At 34.2% G+C, this 25,721-nt stretch overlaps 1 protein-coding gene across 3 annotated transcripts in view; it reads left to right on the top strand.

Moving 5' to 3' along the window:
* LOC149080175 (glutamate-gated chloride channel-like) overlaps positions 1 to 25,721 on the top strand; it is a 261,050-nt gene that overhangs the window by 155,826 nt on the left and 79,503 nt on the right. For all 3 annotated transcript variants that reach the window (XM_089239210.1, XM_089239211.1, XM_089239212.1), the window contains one exon: positions 3,422 to 3,525. In XM_089239210.1, the coding sequence (XP_089095336.1) occupies positions 3,422 to 3,525 (104 nt within the window). The remainder of the gene's footprint in view (positions 1 to 3,421; positions 3,526 to 25,721) is intronic.

A 25,721-nucleotide genomic window follows, 5' to 3' on the forward strand; every position in this document is an offset into this window, starting at 1 on the left:
TCCTTCACTTATTTTGATCGATATATTTTCCATCAGTATGTGTGTGTGTGTATTTTCTTTGGTATTTCGTAGCCATTTCTCTCTTCTTCGCTTCCTATCCTTTAGGCTATCAGTGTGAGGGATTTGGCTGATTGCATTTGTATCGCTCTGGTCTTCTCATTTAATCCCTCCATTTCCCTCCTTTTCTTTTATTTACTTATTTTCCTCTATTTTTTCCCTCTTTGTATATAAGTCTGTTCCTGTTTTTTTGCTTTTCACTTATAGTTAGAATCCAACAGAATGAGATAGAAAGCAAAAACTTCCCTTTGCCCTGCATCTTGCTTAGATCTTGCCATAAATCCGAACCGGACATGGATGGCTCCTTCTTGATTGAGCTGTTATAATTCTGAAAGTTCCGTATCGAACGCTTTGTTTAGGACTTATTTGGGCCTAACTTTCAATTATACGTGAGGAGTGCTCTAATCTTATTTATTTATGATTATCACCATTATTTTGTTTTCTGGAATTCTGAAATGATTCGTTAATACCTGAAAGTCGTTGTGTGAAAAGGAACTTCAATAATTGTAATTTATATATGTTACTGGCAAAGCATGAAATCCGATATTCTATAGAATGCTTGGTCGCTTTAGGCAAAGTATGAGATACCGGTTTTATTCCATACTTTGCCTAAGCATTCTATGAATTTACTAGTCATTCTATAGAATGCCGAGAGACAACCAGGGAAAGTATGAAATTTTTCTTCCGCACTATCCCAAATGCTCCAAATAAAATAATCAATTTTTGTTGAGTTATAAATTTCAATAACCTTTAGGCGGATAAGCCGCACTATACTTTTTCCCTTCAAATGTTTCCCTCTGATTCTCATGAGTCAGGATCTGGTGGGGGAGGGGGTGATATAAGAAAATTATGTTTCGTCAAATTGAAAATTCACACGATAGTCGTCAGATAAGTTGCAGTTTTTCTTCACCGTAATTGTTAATGATGAAATATCACCACTGTAACTATCTTATAATCCAACTCGTGTTTAGGCACTATGCCATCATTTTATGAATATAGTTCATTATAAAAAGAAGTAAAACGGTTGTTTTGCGAGACTTACGCAAATTAAACGTTAAACTCAAACTAACTTTTGAAATATCGTCATATCGAAGAAAAAACATTTTCCGGGTTAGTGTATCAAAAATGCGTATGAAATCCAAACAGTAAATGAATGGAATGGATTTTTTTGCTTTGGGCGCTGTTAAATAAGAAAATAAAATAGTATTTCATCGCTTATATAATTTATTAAGAAAAAATATAAAACAAATGCATAGAATATTTTTTATATCACCCTCACCAGATCTTCACTCACGAGAGTCAAGCAGGAACGTTTCCGGAAACAAAACGTATAGTGCGACTTATCCTCTGAAAAGTTATTGAAATTCATAATTTTACAAGAATCTATTATTTCATTTGGTGCATTTGGCATCGTACGGAAGGAGAATTTCATTCTTTGCCTGGTTGTCTTTCGGCATTCTATACAATGACTAGTCATTGTATAGAATGCCTAAACACAAAGTATAGAATAAAACCGATAACTTCATACTTTGTCTAACAGACTCTAATGCTAACAGAATTACATAAGAATGTATGATCGGAAATCCCGATCAGTTGGAGGATAAACGAAGATGCAAAAATAACAAGCCAATAATGAGTGGAAAAACTCTTTATTTAGCGATACTTTACACGAGGACAGTACGTGTACACGTTAAGTTTCACAGCAAGTGCTCAAAGCCAATTGTTCTTACCACCCACAGTTAAGTACGCTTCACAAAGACGACGCATTGATTGTCGTACCCTTTCAAAAATACCCGGCATTTCGAGGACGTTTGCAGCTGCGACGGAGATTCTGGTGACGAAATCGGTAGTCAACGGGTGTCTCGTAGACCATGTCTTTCAGGGTCCCCTCAAGAATAATAATATCTGGATTTACTAGCGAGCTACAAGCGCTGAAAGATTGGCAAAGTTCGAAATCAAATTGTCACCAAAAATTTCAATCGCTAATTCCGCAAACACACTTGTAACTACGATTGGTCATGTTTCCCAAAGACTTGTCCATTGCACAAGCTTTCGAAAGAGTTTACAATAAACTATATCGGTGTTCTGGTTTAGGAGAAATGTATAGTCTTTTGTTTGCAAAATACATTACTGAAATCAGCGTTTGTCGAAGTAGACATCTTATGGATTTTGGCGACAATTCAATTTCCCAATTTCCCAATCTCTTGGCGCTTGCAGCTCGTCATTAGGCCCGTGATACACATGACAATTTCGAGCATCTGCAACGAATGAAATTATTGATAACATTCGTGCAAATATCACCAATAATCCCATTGGTTGCATTTGCTCGAAAGTGCTTCCGTCCTAAAATCCAGATATCTTGGTAGAGGTTGTGCCACTTTATAGGATTTTTTTGGGAAAATCAAATTGTTGCCAATATTTGTAACTGTCAATTCCGAATTTTAATTGAATATCTACTTCTACAAAAGCTGATTTCCAGAACACCGATATGCTTTATTGTAGGGTCTTTCAAAAGCTGGTGCGATAAACAAGATTTGGTAAATTTGACCGATTGTAGCTAGAAGGGCGTTTGATAAATTGGCAAGTAAAAATTTTGGCAATTTGATTTTGAACTTTGCCAATCTTTCGGTCCTTGTAATTCGCCATTAAATTCAGATATTTCAATAAAATCACTGTCACCTCTTATAGGATTTTTTCTGTTCTTTCCAAATAAGTGCTTAGTTAGCATGTAGTTGTTTCAGAAACCTCAAAAGTTTGGGGTTTTTAGGAATTGGTGCATTTTTCTTCCATATTCGATTATGCACCATAACAAATAGAAATACAAGACCACAAATACCCAACGCTGTAAAAAAGATGCCCATAACAAATATGGATGATATGTGTATCTAAAATGCAGCAATTAAAAATGCACTCATAAAAACTAAAGACCATATGTGCATACACACGATAAAATATAACACAAAGCCCATAAAAAATATTTATGGTTGTTTTATCTAAGAATGGATAGTTTCTCTATTTACCCCAACATGTTTATCGTATTTAACGATATCTTATTTAACATAACGATTCGAGATTGGACAGGGTAGCTAGAGTGTTTCATGTTCCACTTGGGCTCGTCCATCATCCCCTTCCGTTTGGCAGAACATGCAACGTTCATCCTGTATTTAATGATATATCTTCTAGATCTAGAACATCGTTTTTTAGGCTTTTTGACTATGTTAAAAGTATGAGATTCACCCCATAAAGGACCACACAAGCACGTATGATGATGTCGATTTCAATGAATAATTTTTTACTTCGTGTTTTATTTATCCGCATTCCCTGCAATTTCTAGATATCTCTTTCTTCTGTATACATTTTTCAGGGGAAAAACCAACTTCCGACAAATCGAGAAAAAAATTCTCGACAGTATTATTGGCCCCGGAAGATATGACAGTCGTATCCGGCCCCATGGAATCAACAACACAGGTAAGAAACTGCCACATAATAATAAAAATTCTCATTCACTAAAATCATTAGTTTTATAAATTCAGATTTTCTTGTAAACCAACTTTTTTTCAACTCGGGTTCATCGGTTTATTTTCTATAATGTCTACGAAGTTATATGATTTTCATTTTTATGTAACAAATACAGTGAATAGAAAAATTAGCTTAAGAATAAAAAAAAAATTAGATGACACAAAATGAAAAAAAAAACTGAATTCAATTTTATTTTTTAAACAATTAAGCTAAAAATACAGGGTGAACGAGAAGTCCTGTACACATTTTAAAAAGCAATAACAAATAATCAATCGACATAAAAATGTGTGGATTGCACTAAAGTACTTTTAATGGACTCGGAGTTTTTGATAGATTAAAAACTTTCAAATTTCATTCACAGGTGGCGCTGTAAAGCGGAAAACTTGACATAAGACAAAAAATGCAACACAAACAGAATACAATTAATGTTCATAACTAATTACGTTGCAAAAAACTAATATATTTCAATATGAGCTCCCTTTCATCCGTTTATATCAGTGATTCCCAACGTGGGCGTTAACGCCCCCTGGGGGCGATCGAACGTTCCAGGGGCGGTAGAAGATACGGGTATAACATAGGTTCCTATGGGTTAGATTGCGTTGGGGCGATGGGAGAAAAAAATTTGCGAAGAAGGGGGCGATGGGACAAAAGAGGTTGGGAAACTATGGCTTAGATCCCGCACTTTTTGTTCCATCGCCCTCTTCCTCGAAAATTTTTTTCTCTCATATCCCCCCAAATCAAATTCACCCATAAGATTCCATAATAAATCCAGTTCTGCTACCGCCCCCCCCCCGAACCTTACATTTCCCACTTAGAGAAACACTGGTGTAAATGATGACCAGGCTAAAATGGGCATTCATATTGAAATGTGATAGTTTTATGCAACGCAAATTGTCATAAACATTACTTATACGCTGCTTGTGTTTCACGTTACGTGTTACGTTGAGTTTTCGTTCTACAGCATCACCTGTGTGAATGAAATTTTAAATTTTATAATTTTCTAAATTTTCTAATTATCAAAAAACATACGTTAGGCTACGATAAGTATTTTAGTGCTAACCGCACGTTTTTATGTTATTTGGCTGTTTTTTTAGTAATTTTTAAAATGTTTCCAGAACTTCTTGTACACCCTGTATTATGTATTATATTTAAAATTAATTCGTAAAGATCTTTTTTCCTCTATCGCAACAGAAGTAAAGTACTACATAACATTGTATGTCAATCTGTTTTTTACACGAAAAAACAAATCGATATTTTGATCCTTGGTCACACCTAACATCGTGTTAGAGACATCCCACTGAGAAAAAAAAAATGGCTCATCGTCTTAGCTAATGCACTCTTTGGTTCAGTCTATGCTACCAGTAGAAGTATGTGAATGAGATAAAGTGCACTGTGAACATTTTTATTTTCCTGGAAAGCTCTTCCCTGAATGAGCAACCTGCGCGGAAAAGCTTCTTTTTTTTATACTTATTTTTATTTTATTTATTTATTTTTTGCCTTTATGCGCGCATCTCGTCTTTCTTCGGTGAAGACAGAAAAGTTGTTGCAAATCCTTCCAGAATATGGCAGAGAGTTTATTCGAAGAAAATAATAAATAAAACTGAATAAAAAAGCATGGACCGCGTATTATTTCCGTGGAAAATGTTGGAGTGTACCGAATTTTTTTTTTATCAGTGTTGCCTGAAAAATATTTCAAAGAATTTCTTCCATCCTTAGAAACATCTACAGATATAACCGTATTTGCCTCGAGAGAGAAATCCTTCAAATGGACATCTGCGTTTGGTAAAAACTGCGACAAAAAGTACTACCATCATTGTATTTGCTTATAAATATTCTTACGGGACATAGGGTTCTCTGAGAATTGAGAGGTTTCGAAGCGTATGAACTGATTCACACTACCAGAAAGTACCCGCCACATAGGAAATGAAATTAAATTGGGATATACAGGGTGTCCTGTAAGTCATAATGCAGCCATTATATCATCAACCGTTCGTCGTAGAGGTATGATACCAATTTACAAATTGCTCAAAATGTGTTCAGCGGCACCCTATATCAGATTTGAGAGTCAAAATACTGTGTCATATAATTAAAAATCTAAATTTATATACAGTAACCTTGTCCTCTAATTTCTAACAAAAAAGTTGTTTCCCTTCCCTTCCTGAGGCCAAGTGTGTGTGTGTGTGTGTGTGTGTGTGTGTGTGTGTGTGTGTGTGTGTGTGTGTGTGTGTGTGTGTGTGTGTGTGTGTGTGTGTGTGTGTGTGTGTGTGTGTGTGTGTGTGTGTGTGTGTGTGTGTGTGTGTGTGTGTGTGTGTGTGTGTGAAAAATTGGGAAAGAACAGGATAGACTATAATGACAACGCTCCTTTCCCTCATGTATGCTGTTCTTTCCCAACTTTTCTCGGATTTTAAATTCACATATCTCAGTCAATATTGCATTTATAGGAACCTTCAATTTTGTTTTGCTCCCGGCGAGCAAGGGAAACAACTTTCTGTTTGGAAGTTAGAGAACAGAGCGCCGTACAAAAATTTAGATTTTTAATTTTAGGACACACTATTTTTCACTCTGAAAACTGCAACACGTGGATTTTTAAATACATTTTCAGCATTTTTCAATTAGAACCGTATGTCTGCGACGAACGGTTGATGAGATAAAGGTCGAATTAGGACTTAACTGTATCAGGACACCCTGTATAGAATAAGTTTTGATATACTTTAAAAAAAGAAAAAACCAGCAGCTGAAATATGCATTGAATTCGAAAAACATCCACACCATGATATCGACACCATCTTATGCATGTAACAAATACTACGTTTTCTGACATCAGTCATTAACTTAATTCCATTATTAATTTATTTTTTTTTTGGCAATGCAAATAACTCAATACTAAAAATATTGGTAAATTCAAATGAATAAATAAAAAAAACTGAATTTTGCAACCGAGCTCATCCTCTGCTAACCCTTTCAGACCCTGGCGCTACAAATGTGTGGCTGGTTTTTTCTAACTGTAGATTTATTTTTTTTTTACCTCAGGAAGTTAAGCCCTGATGTAAAGAGGGCAGTACTTATAGTTGAACTTTCAAGGGGTCCATCTTTTTTTAAGATGGCTTCCAGGGGAAAGTGTAATTCATTACATAAAAACTTCGCAATACATTTCTGGAAAAAATTATGTGTTGAGATGAATTTTCTCTGCATCATCTTTGATGAAAAAATTTGAATGAAATGAATTATTTCCTCACAAAAAATGAAAATTTGGAAAAAAAAAATGGAGCAAATGATGATTTGCTGACAAAACATTTTCTCTATGTTTTTAATGTCTGTTTTTTAGTACTAAAAATGCAGAAACATTTTGAAAATTCCAAAAAATGAATACTCGGGTATGAAAGGGTCTCTGGTACCAACTATTTTTATATTTCCACAGGAATTAAGTTGATTAGTTTCCGAAGAAGAATTCACATACATATTATATAGCAAGAAAATGAAGATCCTTGATTATATAAAAACTTTTCAATATGATACAACGGTGCAACCTTCCATATTCAAAACAAATATAGCTAAACCCATTTCGGATGTTAGCAACTATCTCCATATAGAGCAGCAAAATGACTGGAAATAGTTTATGTAAATCCGATAAATACCTTGGTTAAATTGCTTCACTAAACTGGTAAGGGTTAAGTGAAGTTATTCATTAAATATTAGTGGGAAAAACTTCACAATATATGTCATTGTCTTTCAGTTTTATAGGATGTGTGTCAATGGATTATCAATGAACAATCTCGGTTTTCTTTACTACTTTCTTGATTTTAGCAATTCTACTGCTGTCAAATTTATGATAAAACTCTTCTGTAAACATTTTTAATATTATACTGCTGGTATGATTTTTATAGCACACTTGAATGGCACTGTATAAGAGGTAAAAAATATTTTTGATGTTCGGCATATGGGAGGTCCTACTGCAGTGGGGGCGTTTTCTTAACCCGTACTAAATATTGAGGACAAACATCTAACACGTGCCCTGATCCAACATGTTAATTTTTATGCAAGTTGCTAATTTTCTATCATTGCTATTATTTAGGACTTCCAGATTCCCCACATATCAAAAGGAAAGAAATTCAATTAAACTTGAAAAATATGGAAAATTTTAACCCCCCCCCCCCCGATGCTGACTTAATACTTGGATGACCCCTAGTGCAAATGCGGCCTTTATCTCATGAACCGTTCGTCGTAAAGGCATGATTCCAATTTAAAATATGCTCAAAAGGCGTTAAAAAATTACCCTGTACCAATTTTGATGCAGGTGCAGTCCCAAAATAAAAAAAATTTAAATTTTTATACGGTTTCTTTAACCTCTAACTTCTAATCAGAAAGTTGTTGCCCTGTATTTCACGAGGTCCACAGAAAATATTCCACGTTTCTAATTCCAATTGCAATATTCGCTAAGATATTTGAATTGAAAAATTGGAGGAAAGTTATGAAAAAACAGCAAAAATTAACGGACAACGCTTCTTTCCCTCATTTATACTTTCGTTTACCAACTTTTCTCCGATTTTTGAATTTGAATATCTCAGCGAATATTGCACTTGGATACTTGGAGATCTTTTGTTGGCCTCAAGAGAGACAGGGCAACAACTTTCTGATGCTTGAGGACTGGGTGAGCACATAAAAAATTAGATTTTTATTTTGTTACACACTGTATTTTCACTCTGAAAACTGGTACAGGGTAGTTTTTGAATACCTTTTGAGCATTTTTTCAATTAAAACTTATGTCTACCACGGAAGATTGATGAGATAAAAGCCACATTAGCACTTACATGACGCCCTGTATTTTTAATTGAATGAACAAATGTCAAAACTAAAACCGCAAAAAATGAATAAACAATATGATTAAACTTTCAAAGAAAAATTGAAATTTTTCTGAGATTCATTTACAGAACGGCATATTATTACAGAAGCGTATAACATATTATTACAGAAGAGTATAGCATATTATTACAGAAGATAGCATATTATTACAGAAGATAGCATATTATTACAGAAGCGTATAGCATATTATTACAGAAGCGTATAGCATATTATTACAGAAGCGGATAGCATATTATTACAGAAGCGTATAGCATATCATACAGAATAGCATATCATTACAGAAACATATAGCATATCATTACAGAAGCATATAGCATATCATTACAAAATAGCATAAACTTTCACGTTACCAACACTTGCCAGAACTCCTGAACTCTAACTTGATTACCATCAACTTGGCATAGGAGAAATATGCAGTACAACTTGGTTAATTCGAATTTTTGATAATTCGAACTTTTACGGTTTTTTTCCCCGATCAAGTTGTTAAACAACAAATTTTTAAAGACTAAATTTGAAATTTATTTTTTTTCTCTACTTTTGTTTTGATAATTTAATATCCATTTTAACATTATTTAGCTAGAGTGCATCAAGTCTGTGTGTCCACTTAATACGGATTAAGTTTTTCACCCTATAGATCAAAGTGTGGCATTCAAAGTCTAAAGCTTTTTTGTCGTCATTAAAAATATGAAAAATATCGGAAAGTGTTCATTTTTAAAAGTATATTTCATTGAAAGCATAAGAATGACATGCAAAATTTGGGAAGCAGTTGCGTAACGGATGATTATGAACTGTTTCTGTGCAAATCAGGCTTTAAACATGGTCTGCAGTGATGCAGCTTAATCTTTTAGCTGCTACATTATTCCATTCCTCTGGAATCATTCAAGAGGAATGGAATAACGTAGCAGCTAAGATCAATTACTAGAATTATAAAGTAGTGAGATTTTGAAAACAGTTTCATAGCTGATGGTAAAAAAAACTTTAATAATTGATAATTATTATCTTATGTGAATTTTGATGATTAAATTTCAATCTGTTGTCATTTTACGGATCTAGGATAGATTAATTGGTAATTCGAATTTTGGATAATTTGAACTTTTTTCCAGTGACTCTTTGGACTTCGAATTAACCAAGTTCGACTGCATATATATATTCTTGTCTTACTTTTTTTTCTCACCCAAATAAAAAAAACAGAAAAAAGGTCAATTTTTTTCCAAGAGGATGATCAATTGGCTAATTTCCTTTAAAAGCACTTTCACATATGCGGAGGCTTTTCTTAAACCTCACTCACACGCGTTCATTTTTTTTTTCACTGTCCCCGATCCATTGGCTTAGTTTAGAAAAAAGGTGGAAAAAAAGGAATGTTGTTGAAATATCCTGAAAAATCCTTGCCTTGCATCTGGATTTTTTTTTTCGACTCCGTCTCATAATATTTTTTTGTTGGTCTTTCTCTCCATTTTACAAGACTGTATTCGAAAAATAAACGTAAAAAAAATAGTGAGAGAGGAAGATGAGCTGAAAAAAAATCCAGAACAAAGAGATTGCCAATGTGTGCATCGTTTTTTTTTTTTTTTTTTACTTTATCTAAAGATTGAACCCTGAGGATTCAAGTAGTTACTCCCTTTCATGATCGAGGTAAATAACTCTCCAGACAATACACAATATCGAACTTGTTTTCGGATCCCATGAATAAAGCTCCGTTTGATTACTTATGCAGTCTCCGCCTTTCTTGTGCTGTGTCCCCTCTACGCTGTGATAGCCTCCTCAGCTTTTCACAATACTAAGAGAGATACCACGCACATATACACACGCTGCAGGTCTAGAATCAATAAGGTTGCTGAAAGCCTTGGGGATTTTTCTCTTGTTTTCATGGTTTTTTTGTTTTTTTTTTTCTGTCTCTCCATTTCTCTCGCCCTTTCCACAAACAGAAATCTTTGATATACTCTCCGGCGAAATCCTGGAACATTTCACCGCATTCTAACCTGGACTAGAGAATGGTTCAATATGATCGAAATGAGTCCTACTGGAGCACAGTCTCCTCACAGATCAAAACCGAAAGGAAGTGTCTTTCGCCATATAGTATGTATATGCGCGTGTGTCTAGATATTTCTCTGTCGAGCAGTTGAAATTGTTCTCAATGGTGCATGAATGTTTCCACTGTTATGCAGCAAGTATTGTCATATTCATTTCGAACGTAGAATGCAAAGCACTTACTCAGAGTCCTCTGGAAGGCTGGTGAAATGAACATGGTCCAGGTTCCTTGTGTCTTTCCTGTGGATCCTCGCCTAGCCTATGACAATTTATCAGAACATGTCTAATAAGTTTTATACTGATCGATATAGTGATGACAAATGTACTACTAATATCTGAACGTGAACTGACGGAGAATTTCGCTCCATTGAAACACATTAACCTTGGTTGGAACATATTTTATTTGTTCCGCATTTTTTTATCACCACGCACACGCACTATTAGAAAAATATTTTGACCAACTCTCTCCGATGCTTTTATATATATATATATATATATATATTATTCCCACGCCGAACTGGAATCATCAAATATTTGTGACCACAAAGCATTTGAAATGACTGAATGGAGTAATCATTTATCGCTAATCGCTTAGTCCTAGCATCGAAGAATCGAGCATTCGAGCGACACGCCCTCCGATCGAATGGATTAATTGGGTGTGGACAACGAATACCATATTGAGTGACAGATGGGATATCTGTAGGGATTCCCACAACTAGTAAGGTTTGTCTGGAGAGAGAGACAGTAATCGGCGTTACGGTGGTCAGCTTTGACAAATGAGCGTACAGACTGGCTACGTTCTCCCATTCAAAGGCCTATCACGACTAAAGTAGTACAGCATGCATTCGGCTTATTTACCATGCTTACAGTACCGGCAGATATGAGCATGCGAATGAGGCGCAGAGTAATAATATAAAAAATTAATTTAAATGACTCCACAAAATTTAAACGACGCTCCTTCGAGAACTTTGTTCCAGTTGTATCGATCTGCTATAGAGCTTTATTTTCAGGAAGTGAATTTTCCAACTCCGATGCGGAGTCTCGCCACAGAGAGCAGCAACAGGCCTACAAACAGTACAAGTATTCAGTCATTACGCTTCACTCACTTTACTTCTGAAATATAGATGGCAGCACTGAAAAATAAAACACAACACTAGATACGGACTCAGACTGTTAGGTACACACACACTTACACTTCCGGCACAACTCGCTTGGTAGTAAATTGTCCATGGCGATAGACCGGAGTTGTGCTCGGTTTGAAAAAAAACTCCAATGTCATATGTAGCTTTTATCCACGCTTCTCCGAAGAAATCACAGTGCTTTATTTGAGATAAAGTCATCATTAATACTTTAAATACATTCTAATCTTTCTAATACATTCTAATAAATATTCAATGGCTACCATTAAGCAAGCACTTCTCAGCTTATTGCGTTTTACTCGCTGAGGTACATTTCATGGAGAAATATTTGAGTATTGCATGCTCTCTGTTTTTTATAGAATTCAAAATCTGGTAACGTGGTATTTGTTCATTGTAAAATTATTTAAAATTTTGGTACTTAAAAAAAAATGTCATTTTAACTACTATATTACTTATATACAATACTAGTTAGCTTGAGCATCATATTGAAGAGCATCATATTTTTCGCTTTCAGCCTATCGCAACTAATGATTCAATACATTTTAACTATGAATGGATTGTATAAATCAAGCTAAAATTTGTAGAATTGATAAGAAATAAAACTAAAGAGATAGGGCAGAAAATTTATTAAATTGTTTTTCTAGATATCTTTTTGCAAGCTTATAATTTTTATTAGCATTGGTATAAACACAAAGGCTCTCTTATTCCTGCGCATTCGCAGCACGTGGGAAAACCAACGGATGAGGAAAGAGCGCGTAAATCATTATTCATCATTCGTGTCAGGTAGTATTCTAGGATTTGAAAGAAAGCCTCGTCTGCCGGAACTTTATTGAGAGAGATGATAGGGTACAAGCACACACATATGTGCAGAAAGATACAGTGTGAATAGGAAAAAAACATTTCGCAAAGCATCAGTTCTCTCGGTGAGCATATTTTCGATCAATCACACGTGTCTACATTTTGCCCCAATGTTTCACCAAGTTTTTGTACCGAGCTCTTATAGATGGCCATTGTGGTTTCACAAAGTGTTCTGGAATCCTGTATTCTGATGCATAAGTGGTGGTTAATACCGATCGACCCTTTATGGGTGTATAGTTTTGATCACCCCCATATATATAGTTACATTCCTATTTCACTATTTATATATATCAGATATTTGGAATTCTGGAAAGATGTTTGCAGAATACTAGAGTGTGTAATAGGAATCATGCCTAAAAATTATTGTATGTTTTGTGCATAAAATAACACAGTATTATTTCTAAGATAAGGTCAGGAGAGAACTTACTTTTTATAATTACAAACTGTCTGATTCTAATACAACATTATACGTTTTGCGTATTGAAGAAAGAGCATCTAATTCTATATGCATAAACACCTTATATGCTAGAGATCAAGATGAAAGCCAGTTTCGAATGCTAATTTTTAATCACAATTTCAACCTTTTATTCCCAAAATGCCTAAGTTTTGACTGGGGAATACTTGTCTCGTGAATATACTTTTAGCTAATAACTATTTCAATTTCCATCTTATATGAATTTATACCAAGAAAGTTGAATACTCGGATGCTTTGTGATAGAAATGACAGAAATACTCGTATTTTCACAAAAAAAAAACCCTTTTTCGCTTCAATTTAAATATACGTATATATAGATTTTGAACAGATGAACAATAACCTTTAATATGTGTATAGTGAAAGCAGTATAGTTCACCTCTTTACTAAACTCATATTGCATAAATATACCAGATGGTTTTCCTAAAGATCGATTTCTACTCTGAAAATCCTGAATATATATATATATTTTGCCGCAAATATCACAATATTAGAACATTTCACTATACAAAATCTTAGTACCAGATATTACCTGTAAATATGTTAAAAAAAACTCACGGTGATAAACCACAAGTTTTTTATTCAGAAATAATCACTGATTACTCGAAAATATTTTAATTTTTTTTAAATATTTCAAATAGTATAATAAGATAATTAATTTTATTTAATAATCTCTTAATTAATTAAATATTTTCTTTAATTAATTATTCTTATTACACTCTCTATTATAAAAGATTATTCGTTAAATATTTTAAAATGCTTATAACTCAAGATTATAAACATTCATATCTTGTAATCAGCACAATGCACACGCATTTGTATTTATCAGACAATTCGAGCAATATAAAATATTCCATTTTTTTATAAGTACTTTCTTAATTTTTGGAAAAGTTTTCACATCCGTAAGTGTAGCGTAATAGAATGTCATAAAAGTACGCCTAGTTCTAAAATGACCTGCTGCAGTTTTTGTTCAGCTATCTTTTGTTATTTATTAGAGAAGGTAGTGAGAGTAGGAAGGAAACATGTCCTTGTCCTCATCAAGATCAGTAATGCAAGAAGGGAAGTTTCGACGCTGGAAAAATGATGTGAGGAGTGCGTCTCTGGTCCCCAAGGCCTATTGTTCCGAAAGTATGAATCACTGCCGGTTGCACTTGCTGAAGCCCCTGCCAAACGATAGGGAGAAATAGGAGGGTTAATACGAGTTAGGTCACAGTGAGTGGGATAGTTCCAAGATACACGGTTTGAAATACAGGTCGAATCTACAACAGTATCCCATGCTTAGTCCTCTCGAAGCAAGCAGCTTATATTTCAAAGCTCCAGGCTAGAAACGAACCTTTTTAAAAAAAAAATACTTTGAATATACCATCATTTTTATTTGTTGATCCATTACTATAGTTCTTTGGTTCTACACTGGTTCATAATTACGCATGTTTTCATTCATAACACTGAACAACAAACTTTGACTAAAATAGTCCTTTCTTATGTACATAGTTGAGTGTGCTGAACACAAATTTGACCATGAGAAAGTTAGTTTGGCTACCAGCTTGCTTCTTATTTATTTCTTCTAAAAATGGGTTTTTACGTTTTCTCCTGCAAAATAACAATATTCTCGGCTCGCAGGGGGGGAGGGTGTTATAACCCCTAATCTCCCTTTCGTACGCCAATGGAAACACACATGTATTATAGCATAATAGTTCATTTATCGGCACCTGTCTTACTTCGTTTTGCACTATGCTTATACTGAACATTATGAGTATCTCTTAAAATTGTCCGACAATAGTCAGCCAGCATCAAGGTTGCCCATTTTCTCTGTTAACTTTGTTCTATGGCTCTTACCACTTTTTCACCAGACAATAACGCCCGTAAAGTACTTTTCAACTGTTAACAGGGTAGTATCACAAAAACAATGGCAAATTACCATTTTCATGGTAATATTTGTGTTTAGCAGGTTGTCGGGTTTTTTTTTCGACGATTGATTGCCTTCAATCACAAACACGCTCACTTTTTGATAACAGTTGATTTAATTATAACTTTTAACAGTAAACATTAAAAATAATATACATATCCTCCTTGCTTCTACAAGCCTTTCTAGTTACCTCCTGAGTCTACGTTAGCCACTGTCTAACTAACGAAAACAACAGGCTTCTTTCCTCTATTCCATCGAATTGCCTTCCCCCATAATGGCCTAATCCCATAATTCCTTCGATGACGCAAACCTTACACAGGTCAAAACCATTCGAAATCATAATTTCATCTCGGACGCAATTTCATTGTTGCCCAGTGTAATGAGTGATTTTTTCTACTAAAAAACCCCTCGTATATGAACGTGCATTTCTTCCAGCTGCCATCGATCAGCATGTCAAACGTTTTTTTATATGCTTATTAATGAGCAAGAACTGTCATTCCAAGAGCATTTATTTTCTTTGAAAAATAGTTTTATTTTTCAAAAATTCATGTGTGTTTTAAAGCGTTTTAACACAACGCTGAGAACCCCCTCATTGTAACAGCAGATGTATTTCCTTAGATCATATCGCCTGAATAGCTGTATGATGATCTTGATGCTGCATTCTTATACCTAATTTAAAAAAAAGTCATATCTATCTAATAGCTGAGCACAAGGAAACTTGTTGTAGTGTGTAGTTAATCCTATGGGATTAATGAAGATTAATGGGAGATATTACCAGCCAATTTTATATTCAATTGTTCTACCGTTATCTTAAATCTTCTCGGTGCTAAGTATGATATTTTTACTCGGTCTCTGCCCACTAATTCCCTGCTATACGGATGGATGTCAGTGATTATTTTACAAATTGGTAGAAATTTACGAAATTATGTAACGAGTAATATTTTTTCAATTTTTTTATTAAGAATTTGTTGCGGATATTGTAAATTATAGGGCACTGAGCGAGAAGCTGTTACTCTCCTTCTAATGAGTTTCTTCCCATTTGTTTTGAGATGGCAATTTATTTGTCGTCTCATTTGCGTTCAACGTATAAAAGAACTGAATAAATAATAACCACTAAAATATTCTTGAGATGATTAGATGATTCCCCACCACGTCACATTGCGAAAACTTTTTCAGAAATCATTTACATAGTTAAATTAAGAAAAACAATAATTGTCAGAGGCATCATTGAAGATATTTTAGAGCTTTCTTCAACACGCAATTCTTTGCGAGGTATTTCGAATGTGTTTACTGTTGAATATTTTCTCTTAGTTGTTTCAAATACAGTTGGATTTAATATCATTTTGCTAGAAACCTTTTCAACTTTCTAGTACATGTAAATAATGAATTAGCACCATAATCACTTGTTATGAACATTCGTTAATACTTACAATACATACCGCAAACAACTCACAATAATTGGAAAAGTGGTGGCAACTCAATTACTGTTCCGACGGCTGAAATTTTTTAGCATTCATTTCTCTGCATAACAACTGACACATTTCAAATTGATTTCGGAACGATTACATTACGCAGAAAGTATCATATTGGGATTATTGAAGGGAAATGAATGTAACAGATACTATTTTTAACAACGAGCTATTAATTGTAAAAGTAAAGGTTTCGTATCGTGCAAGATGAAAAGTGAATTCGAATAAAGCTCGTGGTGTGTTCTGGGATTAACAGAAGCGATTTGCAGCGCAATTTGAAGAAAACCCCCTCTTCAGAAAATGTTAGTCTGCAGAGAGTTGAGATTTCATCAGGCATGATAAAAAGAAGAAACGGGAATAGTGATAAAATAGTCTGGACTAAGATGTCAGAAACGCTGAGAATAGGATAGAGATTATACGTGAAGAATTGTGAAGAGAATATCTACATTCCTAGAAGATTCTCAGGCAAACAGCTTTCCTTCTCTCAGCTCCACGTTTTATATACGCGTCTTTGTATAGGATTTTATGTAAGCAATCTGATTTCTCGTGATCTGAAAAATACTACTGCATAGTATTACATTCAGCTTTGAAGCAATATTACATATTCAGTTCAAAAAACAATTTTATACTTGATTCCACGAGGAGAGTAAATATATCAATGCTTCAAAACGTAAACAAAATGAAACCTTTTGGTCAGATTAATTTATCTCGGTTGGCCTGAAAATGTTCTATTGCGTATCAGTGCATTTAATAATGAATGAAGTAGGGAAATATATATATGTGCATATATATATACGGGGTGATTATAAAAAAACTATCCCGACATATGGGCCCCTAACTATCATACCATTCACAGAAACTGAATGAAATTTTGGCATAAGGTATTTTGAGGTATGCGCTCAAGAATGACATGGAAAACAACAGTGTCACTCTAACAGTTACGGTTACAGTGAGAAAATTTCGAAAATATCAAATGGCAACACCAAGTTTTTTGTATTGGAATGCAATCTCCATACTGAAAAACACTAAATAGCGTTAGAATGGCACCTGTAGCACGAAAATCCCCGGAGCAAAGCAAGGAAAAAGTAAAAAAGGACTTTGCCGTGCACCAGAGCAATAATGTTCGTTTCATTCGTCACACCGTTTCTTCGGCTGAGATCCCAGCCTGATTAGTCCTCCACAAGGTCATGTGGAAAATTTGTGAAACACAATAAAATGCTTTTTTTTATGCTGCTTCTCTGTCCTTATTGGTTGTCCTCACTTTTAGCCTATCTACCGCCGGTGATTTTCATGCTACAGTTGCCGTTCGAACGCTATTTAGGGTTTTTCACAATGGAGATCACATTCCAATACAAAAAACTTGGTGTTGCCATTTGATATTTTCGAAATTTTCTCACTGTAACCGTAACTGTTAGAGTGACAATGCTGTTTTCCATATCATTCTTGAGCGCATACATCAAAATACCTTATGCCAAAATTTCATTCAGTTTCTGTGAATGGTATGATAGTTAGGGGCCCATATGTCGAGATAGTTTTTTTATAATCACCCTGTATATATATATATATATATATATATATAATAAAAAAAATTATTAAGTTTTTTCGTATAAAAATAGACCAAATTTATTCAATTTTCCTCTCTTCTCGGATATCTTATTTATTGTTGTTTAATATTGTAATAATGTTTTTTACCCGATAAAGAGCATGGCAGCTTATATACAATGCAAGAAAGATATAGACAGTTAACGGAAAAGTAACACAAGTCACGCAATAATTCTTAGTTTTAATTTTAGTTTCAAAGATGTTTCAATGTTTAATTGTGCAGATCGCTCATCTCACAAGTTCATCTGAACAATATTTTCTTGCCCGTCTTCTTACTATTGTATTCACAAAATGATTTACAGAACGTTCCCAAGCTGACTGCTATTTTTACCACTATATGCCAAGTTGCAAATCAGCTGGAGCGAATTTTCCACCAGAGTTTCCAGCATCTCTTTTCCGTAGTTGCTTGTTGTAAAGCTTAAACCAGTGCACTTGTAAATTGCCATAACTCATTGCCCCAAAGACCTCTTTTGTCGGCTACTCACATTACTCACAACGCAGAGCGAAAATTAGTGTTTGGGGAGACTTTAGATAAATCTGTAGGAAATGGAAGGGGGAGAATGTGAAGATATAAAACCGGCAAGAGGAGTGAACAGCAATATTTCAAAAAAGGATGAGCTTGCGGTTTTATGCGAGAATTTCTCGTTTACTCATCACTGAGAGATTCATTTGATGAGGATGCTCTTGAAGGAACACAATGAAAGAACGCTCGCATGTTCGAACTATAGCCATTATTTTTTCATTATTGCTATTGTTTTATGCAAAATACATGTCGAGAACCACTCACTGAAGCGATTGAGATGTTCCGTTTGTTTCGAAAACTTTATTTCTACTGCACAAAATGATCGACCAACATGTAACACTACATCTCGAATACTTTTAAAATCTTGCGTAGATTATAATAAAATAGCTGCCTCTTTCTTACATGCTAATAATACTATGCTATGCTTCACAAAAACACACGCACACACACACACACACATTTCGCAAATATCGCCCACTGATAGGAATTTCTGTGGGCTGCATGAATAAATGAATGCCAGAACTGTGCTGTGAGCTTCAACAATATGTATTATTTTAATGTACTGGGTGAGCGAAAAGTCCTGGACACATTTAAAAATTAATAAAAAAAATCACCCTATTGACGTAAAAAAGTGTGGTTTGCACAAAAATACTTACAAGGCGTTATTTCTTTTTTCTTCATACATAATGGAAATTTCAAAATTCTACTCGCAGATGGCACTGCATCACGAAAAACTCGACATAACACGTTAAATGCGACACAAACTGTGCATAATATATTTTTATAACGATTTGCGTTACATAAAACAACCACATTTCAGTATGAGCACGCATTCTAGCTGGGCCCACGTCTAAACGGCTGAAAGCGAAATGTAGTTTTAGATAACGCAAATCATCATTACCTATGAACTGTTTGTGTAGCATTTTATGTCCTATGTCGATTATATCGTGCTACAGCATCTAGTATCGGTGGTATTTTGAAGTATTTTTTTATAAACTTATCAAAGAAAAACTCTAAGTAGTGATAAGTATTTTATTGCAAACCTTTTTATATGAAATGGTTGATTTTGCATAACTTCTTAAAATGTGTCCACGACTTTTCGCCCACTCTGTATATTTGAATAATATAAGAAAGAAAAGCATGCGGAACTTCTCTACTCTCATCAAGGCAAACTGAGTGTCAAATAACACAGTTTTTTCGACAATTTGTCTTATATAGCACATGCAAAACTAACATGAAATCTCAAATGAGCTTCAGTTGCACATGAAATGTTTAATGTTAAAATATTTTTTTACAATTTCTGTTTCGCATAAAGCAGCGTTTCTCAACTTATGGACCGCGGAGCAGAGGTTTTCTTCGACGATGGTGGTCCGTAGTCAGAAATGATAATTCAATTCTAATTGAATGAAACATTATTCAACTGTTGTTATTAATATTACTAATATCCATATGGGTTCAAATAAAAGTTCTATATTCATACTTAGGTTTACCATACCTTGTCAAGAAAAATGTAGGAATGGCGATCCTACATACTAATTGTCATCCCTATCACTAATTGTAGCAAAAAATGCATTTGCGAATTATGCATTTTGTTGTGCATAATTACAATTAATGTGCTAATTACTTCTAAAATGTGTGAAGGGTGGGAGTAATAAATGGTTGATAGGAATTGCAGTATAGAAAAATGTATTTGACATAAAAAATTTGACGTAAAAACATTCAAATCACAGGATGACCATATTTTATTGAGAAAATTAAGTGGTAATTCGATCTTAAATACAAGAAAAACCAATTGTCATCAAAAACGCTGCCATAAGTCAGCAAAAACCAAATTGTGGTTAAAATCGCGAAAAATTTGAGGGCAAAACATTGCACCTGGCAAATATGTGCGATTAATATTTTCATATTTCGCTATAAATATCATAATAAGTTATGAAAACGCCGTTTATTTTCGATTTTAGAAAAATTACAAATTTAAATAAGCATCGTTGGAAAAACGGGAAAAATGTAGAAAAAAATTTAAAACAACTAAAAATAATGGACTGCCCCGTAATACGGGACACATGTGGTTCGTCAAATTGTTTTAGACATTTTACTGGTCCTTGGGTCCAGAAAGATTGAGAAACTCTGGTATAAAGATATCACTGAATAACCTGAATAGTACACACAAAAATGAAACGAAATGTAATTTTTCTTAAGGCTGAATATTTTCTGTTAGAATCTTTTTTTCTTTTTTTTTTCAAAGTGTAAGAAACTGCATTCAGAAATTTTCATTTTACCTAAAAGTTATTGAATACAAACGCGACAGCTAATCAGTCTTTCTCTCTCTTCTGAAACTCTCTGCAATTTAGCACAAAGAGTAAAACGCGTAATCACATTAAATTAATCCTCTATCTCTTTCACCACCAAACACTTTGAAGAATGAAATTCAATAAAGAAGAATGATTCCTTTTGTTGGGTTTTAATTGCCTCGAGCGTTTAATCCGGTGCATTTTTCCAAACAACCATATGCATGAACTTCTCATAAAAGAAATTTTCTGAACTAGAGTATGCATGAGTGCGCTATATATATAAGATGGCTTCCTACTCAGACGGAACGTTTTTTTTTAATTTTTGTCGCTTCATTTTTCTTTATCAACGTTAACAATCAGGCGAGACGATTGTCAAGAATCTTAATTCATTGCGATTGGCGATGAAATTAATTATTTTTTTGTTAATTTCATGTCTCACAATCACAGATTCGAAAAAAACATGCATTCATAAAACTCATTCAAAAACTGACGTTCATATTCAGAAATTCATCGTCAATGAAAATAAAGCAATCCGGAATTTGTGCACATTTCTACAATATACAGGGGTGATTCCATAATTCCCTCTGCCGCATTTTACTGGTGAACCGTTGATTCTAGAGACATACTTCCAGTTAGAAAAATTATTCAAATAACGTGTGTATACATATATAGAACTCAGATACGTCATTCGTATTGCAAGGGGTTGCATAGTTATTTAAAAAACTATACGGACATCCTATAACATACATGCCAACCTTGGAGCCAAGCCTCTTCGTTTGCCGAAATTTTTGTTTTGGGGGGAAGCAGCCCTCTCCCCAAAATCAATTTCCGTCAACTTAAAAAAAATGTGAATCTGGCATTCTGTATCAAACTAGCAGTAATGCCTGGCACTGTCTGGGTTTTCTTTATATACTGGGAGCATTAAAAAAGTGGCAAACCATTGTTTGGGAACCAAGTTAACAAAAGTCATTGTTACTGGACAGTTTTTGCAATTTAACATTGAACCTATCTGGTTTTTGTCCTAAGTTGGGACCTGTTTGGTGAACATGCAAAATTTGGCAAATTTACAATTTCGAGAACATACACACAGAAAATCAATTATATATATATATAGATAGAGAGATGTCGAGCTTTTCGTCCATCTGTGAATGAAATTTTGACTTTCTTTTATTTATCAAAAAGAACTCTAAGCCATGAAAAGTTGTTTTAGTGCAAACCGCACCTTTTTGTGTCAATCGGTTGATTAGGATTTGTTATTAATTAGACATCTATTCTTTGGAGATTCGGTCTTTGCGTGATGTCATTTTGTTCTCTGTAGGATAATGGAATTCAAAGAAATCCTTGAACAAAAGAAATTTTAAAAAAAAACAGTTTTCCGTATTTTTTCACGATTCGCCGTAGTTCCATATGTTAAAAATCCGTCGAAACTACGGAAATTCCGTAGTAGTTGGCAAGTATGTCCTAGACGGAGTGACTGCATGAGCGACCAAGTCGGTGACCGTATTTTAAAATATTTTTATTCCGAATTCCGTAAAATGCTAAGGCCTTGGGATCCCGAACTTAATAAGATGGGCCCTGTAGTAATTTCTACTAAGAAGCCATTACAGAAATTGTTTCCCCGTTGAAATAAAGATTTTTCTTTTAAACTCATACTACGTAACTTAAATTTAATTAAATACTATACGTACTTAAATTTTGAAATTACCAAAATTATTAAAAATTGAATTTCATTGCGGTCCTATTGACCCGCTAAACACCCAATCAAGTAAATATATATTCCAACTTCTGTTCTAAAAATATATTTTTTTTAGTTTTTCCTGCCGTAAATGCCAGATTCGATATTGTTTCATGTGCATTCGTGAAATATAGAGGCCGTATTCTGGGGAACTTAGATATTTTTAGCATTGAAAGAATTAAGCATCAAAATATATATTTTTTTAAATTACCAACTCTTAGTATTAATTCTTATCAGCAACCCCCCCCCCCCCGTTCAGACAGGAAAATTTGTGTTAGGCATAGAAGTGTCAGACTTTTCATCTCTTCTGTACATAGCTTTCAGATAGCTGTTAACATACCATAGAATCCGCATCAAGATTTTGTAAGAGTTCTAAATGAAAGCAACCCATATACAAGAAAAGCTGAGAATAAGTTAGAAAGTGTTTGCTTCTCCACATGCTTCGCATAACATGTCTTGCTCATGAATTGTACATTAGATGAATAGCTGACCGATGATTGTCCCAATAGCCCATCATTTGACGTCAAGGCTCCAACAGGGCGAGATGGGAGCTAACAAGACTAGCGCTGGAGACCATGTTATTTAGATTTTATTTTTTTACACCATAAATAAATGCACAACAAACAACCCCCCCCCCCCATGGCAGGTTATTTTAGATATGCAAAAATCATTTCCAGAATTGGAGAGATCAAATCGATGCAAACTGATTACAAAGCTCAATTTTGAAAATTTTGAGTAAAATAAATGTCATTATTATGATTTTTTTCAAATAATTCCATATGGAAATATTATAATTTTTATATAATTACTCTTTAATTTTAGCTGGGACTATTTTACATACCAGAATATTATAAAAAATATCTATCTATCTATATCTCCCCCTCTCTCTCTCTCTCTAAAACATCAGATTCAGTGAGTGCAGTGAATGTTTTAGCCAGTTTTCACGGACCCTCAATATTTTTGTATCTTTAAGTTACTGTTCTTTTCCTCCATTAATTATAAATGCCTTTTTGTGCCTATTTTAGACATATTTTTAGTGCCTTTTTGCCTTCCCATTTTGCTCATTTTTAGTGCCTAAACTTCCGGGCTCTAGTCATGAGCCATGTAGTTTCCATACTTGAGCAATAAGCCCGTACTTTAGCCACACATTTTGTATTTTATTGGCAATGCCCCTTTTCCTTAGGCTTTGAACTAGCATTGGAAAGAAGCAACACCCGTGGTCAGCAGAAAGTGCGTCAATGGATAGGGCACTTTGGCGCCAGAAAGGCTCCCCACTTGGCGACAGCTAATTTAATCCGAGAACCGTTGGAAGAGCAATAATTAGATTAGTGTCTTTGCCTCTTGAGTTCGACTGCCGATCTGGAATCATCCGCCTTTCCTTTTTTTTCTTTCCTAATCACTATTCCCAATTGTATTTCCGTGTGCTTACTCAGTCACTTCTGGAAGCCAGCCAAGTTGATTCGTATGGGACAAAGCACCTCGGGCACCCACCCTCTATATGAAGATCTTAAACTCTCTCATATATATACTTATTCAGTGTCCGAAGTTCTGGAAACGATACATTGAACATGTATAGAAGTGATATTGAGAAATGGTATGCTATATCGTGTAGAGCTATAAGTGTATATTTCCTGCGTATTATACGCCACCGCAGATAATACGAAGGAAATAACGGTAATTTTTTTTTTCCGTATAAATATAAGAGAAAGCTGATTCTAATCAGCAAACGGAAAATAAATAAAATTAACCATCAATTTCACATTTGATGTTCATTAATTTTTCAATTTGATTAGACCTCGTATTTCTAATTTAAAACCTCACTAAAAGGCAGAATGTAATCTAAATTGAACAGTAAAATTTGAGAACTTTAATCGAGAGAGAAGCTATCCATACTTGGCATTTTTTTTTTATTAATAATTTTTTTTTATGGGCTAGTGTATTATATTTTATCATAATTATTGGTTTTTATTTCTTTTATCAGGTTGCTGTATTCTTGATGTCAGATATATTTGACATCCATATTTTTTACGGGCATCTTTTTTCAGCCGCTCCGTTGGGCCTTTTCCCTGTTGTGGCCATTTGTATTTGTACTCATTTTGCACTAAAATATTTTTTTTTACATTCGTTAAAATTGAAACGTAATTGGTTATGGTAAGTTTAGAATCTTCAAAATTTATCTCGGAAATACTCAGATTTTCAAGCTTATATTACGAATTCCTACTAATAATTACCTTTCGTCAATCTTGAGATAATCCAAAGAGAATTGCATAAATACGACAAGGCAATGAAAAAAAAATTTTAGATACATCTCAACGTGTTGAACACTTTTTAAAATGTCAGTGTTTGAAACTCACAGCAGAAATCACTAAACTTTCTTCAAAATGTCATATCGCTCCTAATGAAGTAGATTGTCTTTCGATTTTCAGCAGGTGCAAACTGAAGGGTATAGGGAAAAGTGGGTGCCAATGAGAAAGCAACTTAACAAAATGTATGGTATGTCAATGCTAAAATAGAAGGCTTTTAAGAAGGCGTGATATGTTGTTAATGCCGCTTAAATGGTTAAGTTTGTTGAAGCAATTTCTGAGATCATAATTCAAAACCTTTATTTAAAATGAAGTACTATAACCCTTTCATATCCTAGTGCTACATATGTGTGTGGGTTTCTTTTTCTCACTGCAGAATTTTTTCTTTCGACCTCAGGGAGTTAAGCCCTGACTTAAAGGATTGTGTAAGTTTTGAGTTAGAAATATGGTGGTATGAACTTGAGACTTTTTCATCGGATGACAGCACTTGACGTTGAACTTACAGGGGGTTTTTAAGATGCCTTACAGGGGAGAGAGTGCCTCCGCGAAAAGAGTGATTTATTACATAGAATTTAGGAATAAAATTCTATAAAAAATTGTGTGTGAAGATGAATATACCCTGCATCACCTTGGATGAAAAAATTTGAACGAAATGAATTATTTCTTTATAAACAAAATAAAAGTAAAATTGAAGATTTGAAAAAAAATTTGCAAAAATAAAGATTTGATGAAATTCATGTTTTAATGAATTTTTTGAGTATCGAAACTGCAAAAACATTTTGAATATTAAAAAAAATCAATGCTCGATTTGTAAAGGGTAATTTCGTAATTTATACTATTTTGTATCGTTTGTTGAAGAAACATAAGTATCAATCTCACCAAAGACAAATCTGGATGATCTGAACACCTGTAAATTTATTTAATTTTTTTGCAAATTTCTAGGTATGATGCGTGCCATT

This window comes from Pholcus phalangioides, unplaced genomic scaffold (genome assembly GCF_987345545.1).
Source record: "Pholcus phalangioides strain wild (caught in Gottingen) unplaced genomic scaffold, Ppha-v1.0 ptg000011l_1, whole genome shotgun sequence".
In the NCBI taxonomy this organism is placed as follows: Eukaryota; Metazoa; Arthropoda; class Arachnida; order Araneae; family Pholcidae; genus Pholcus; species Pholcus phalangioides.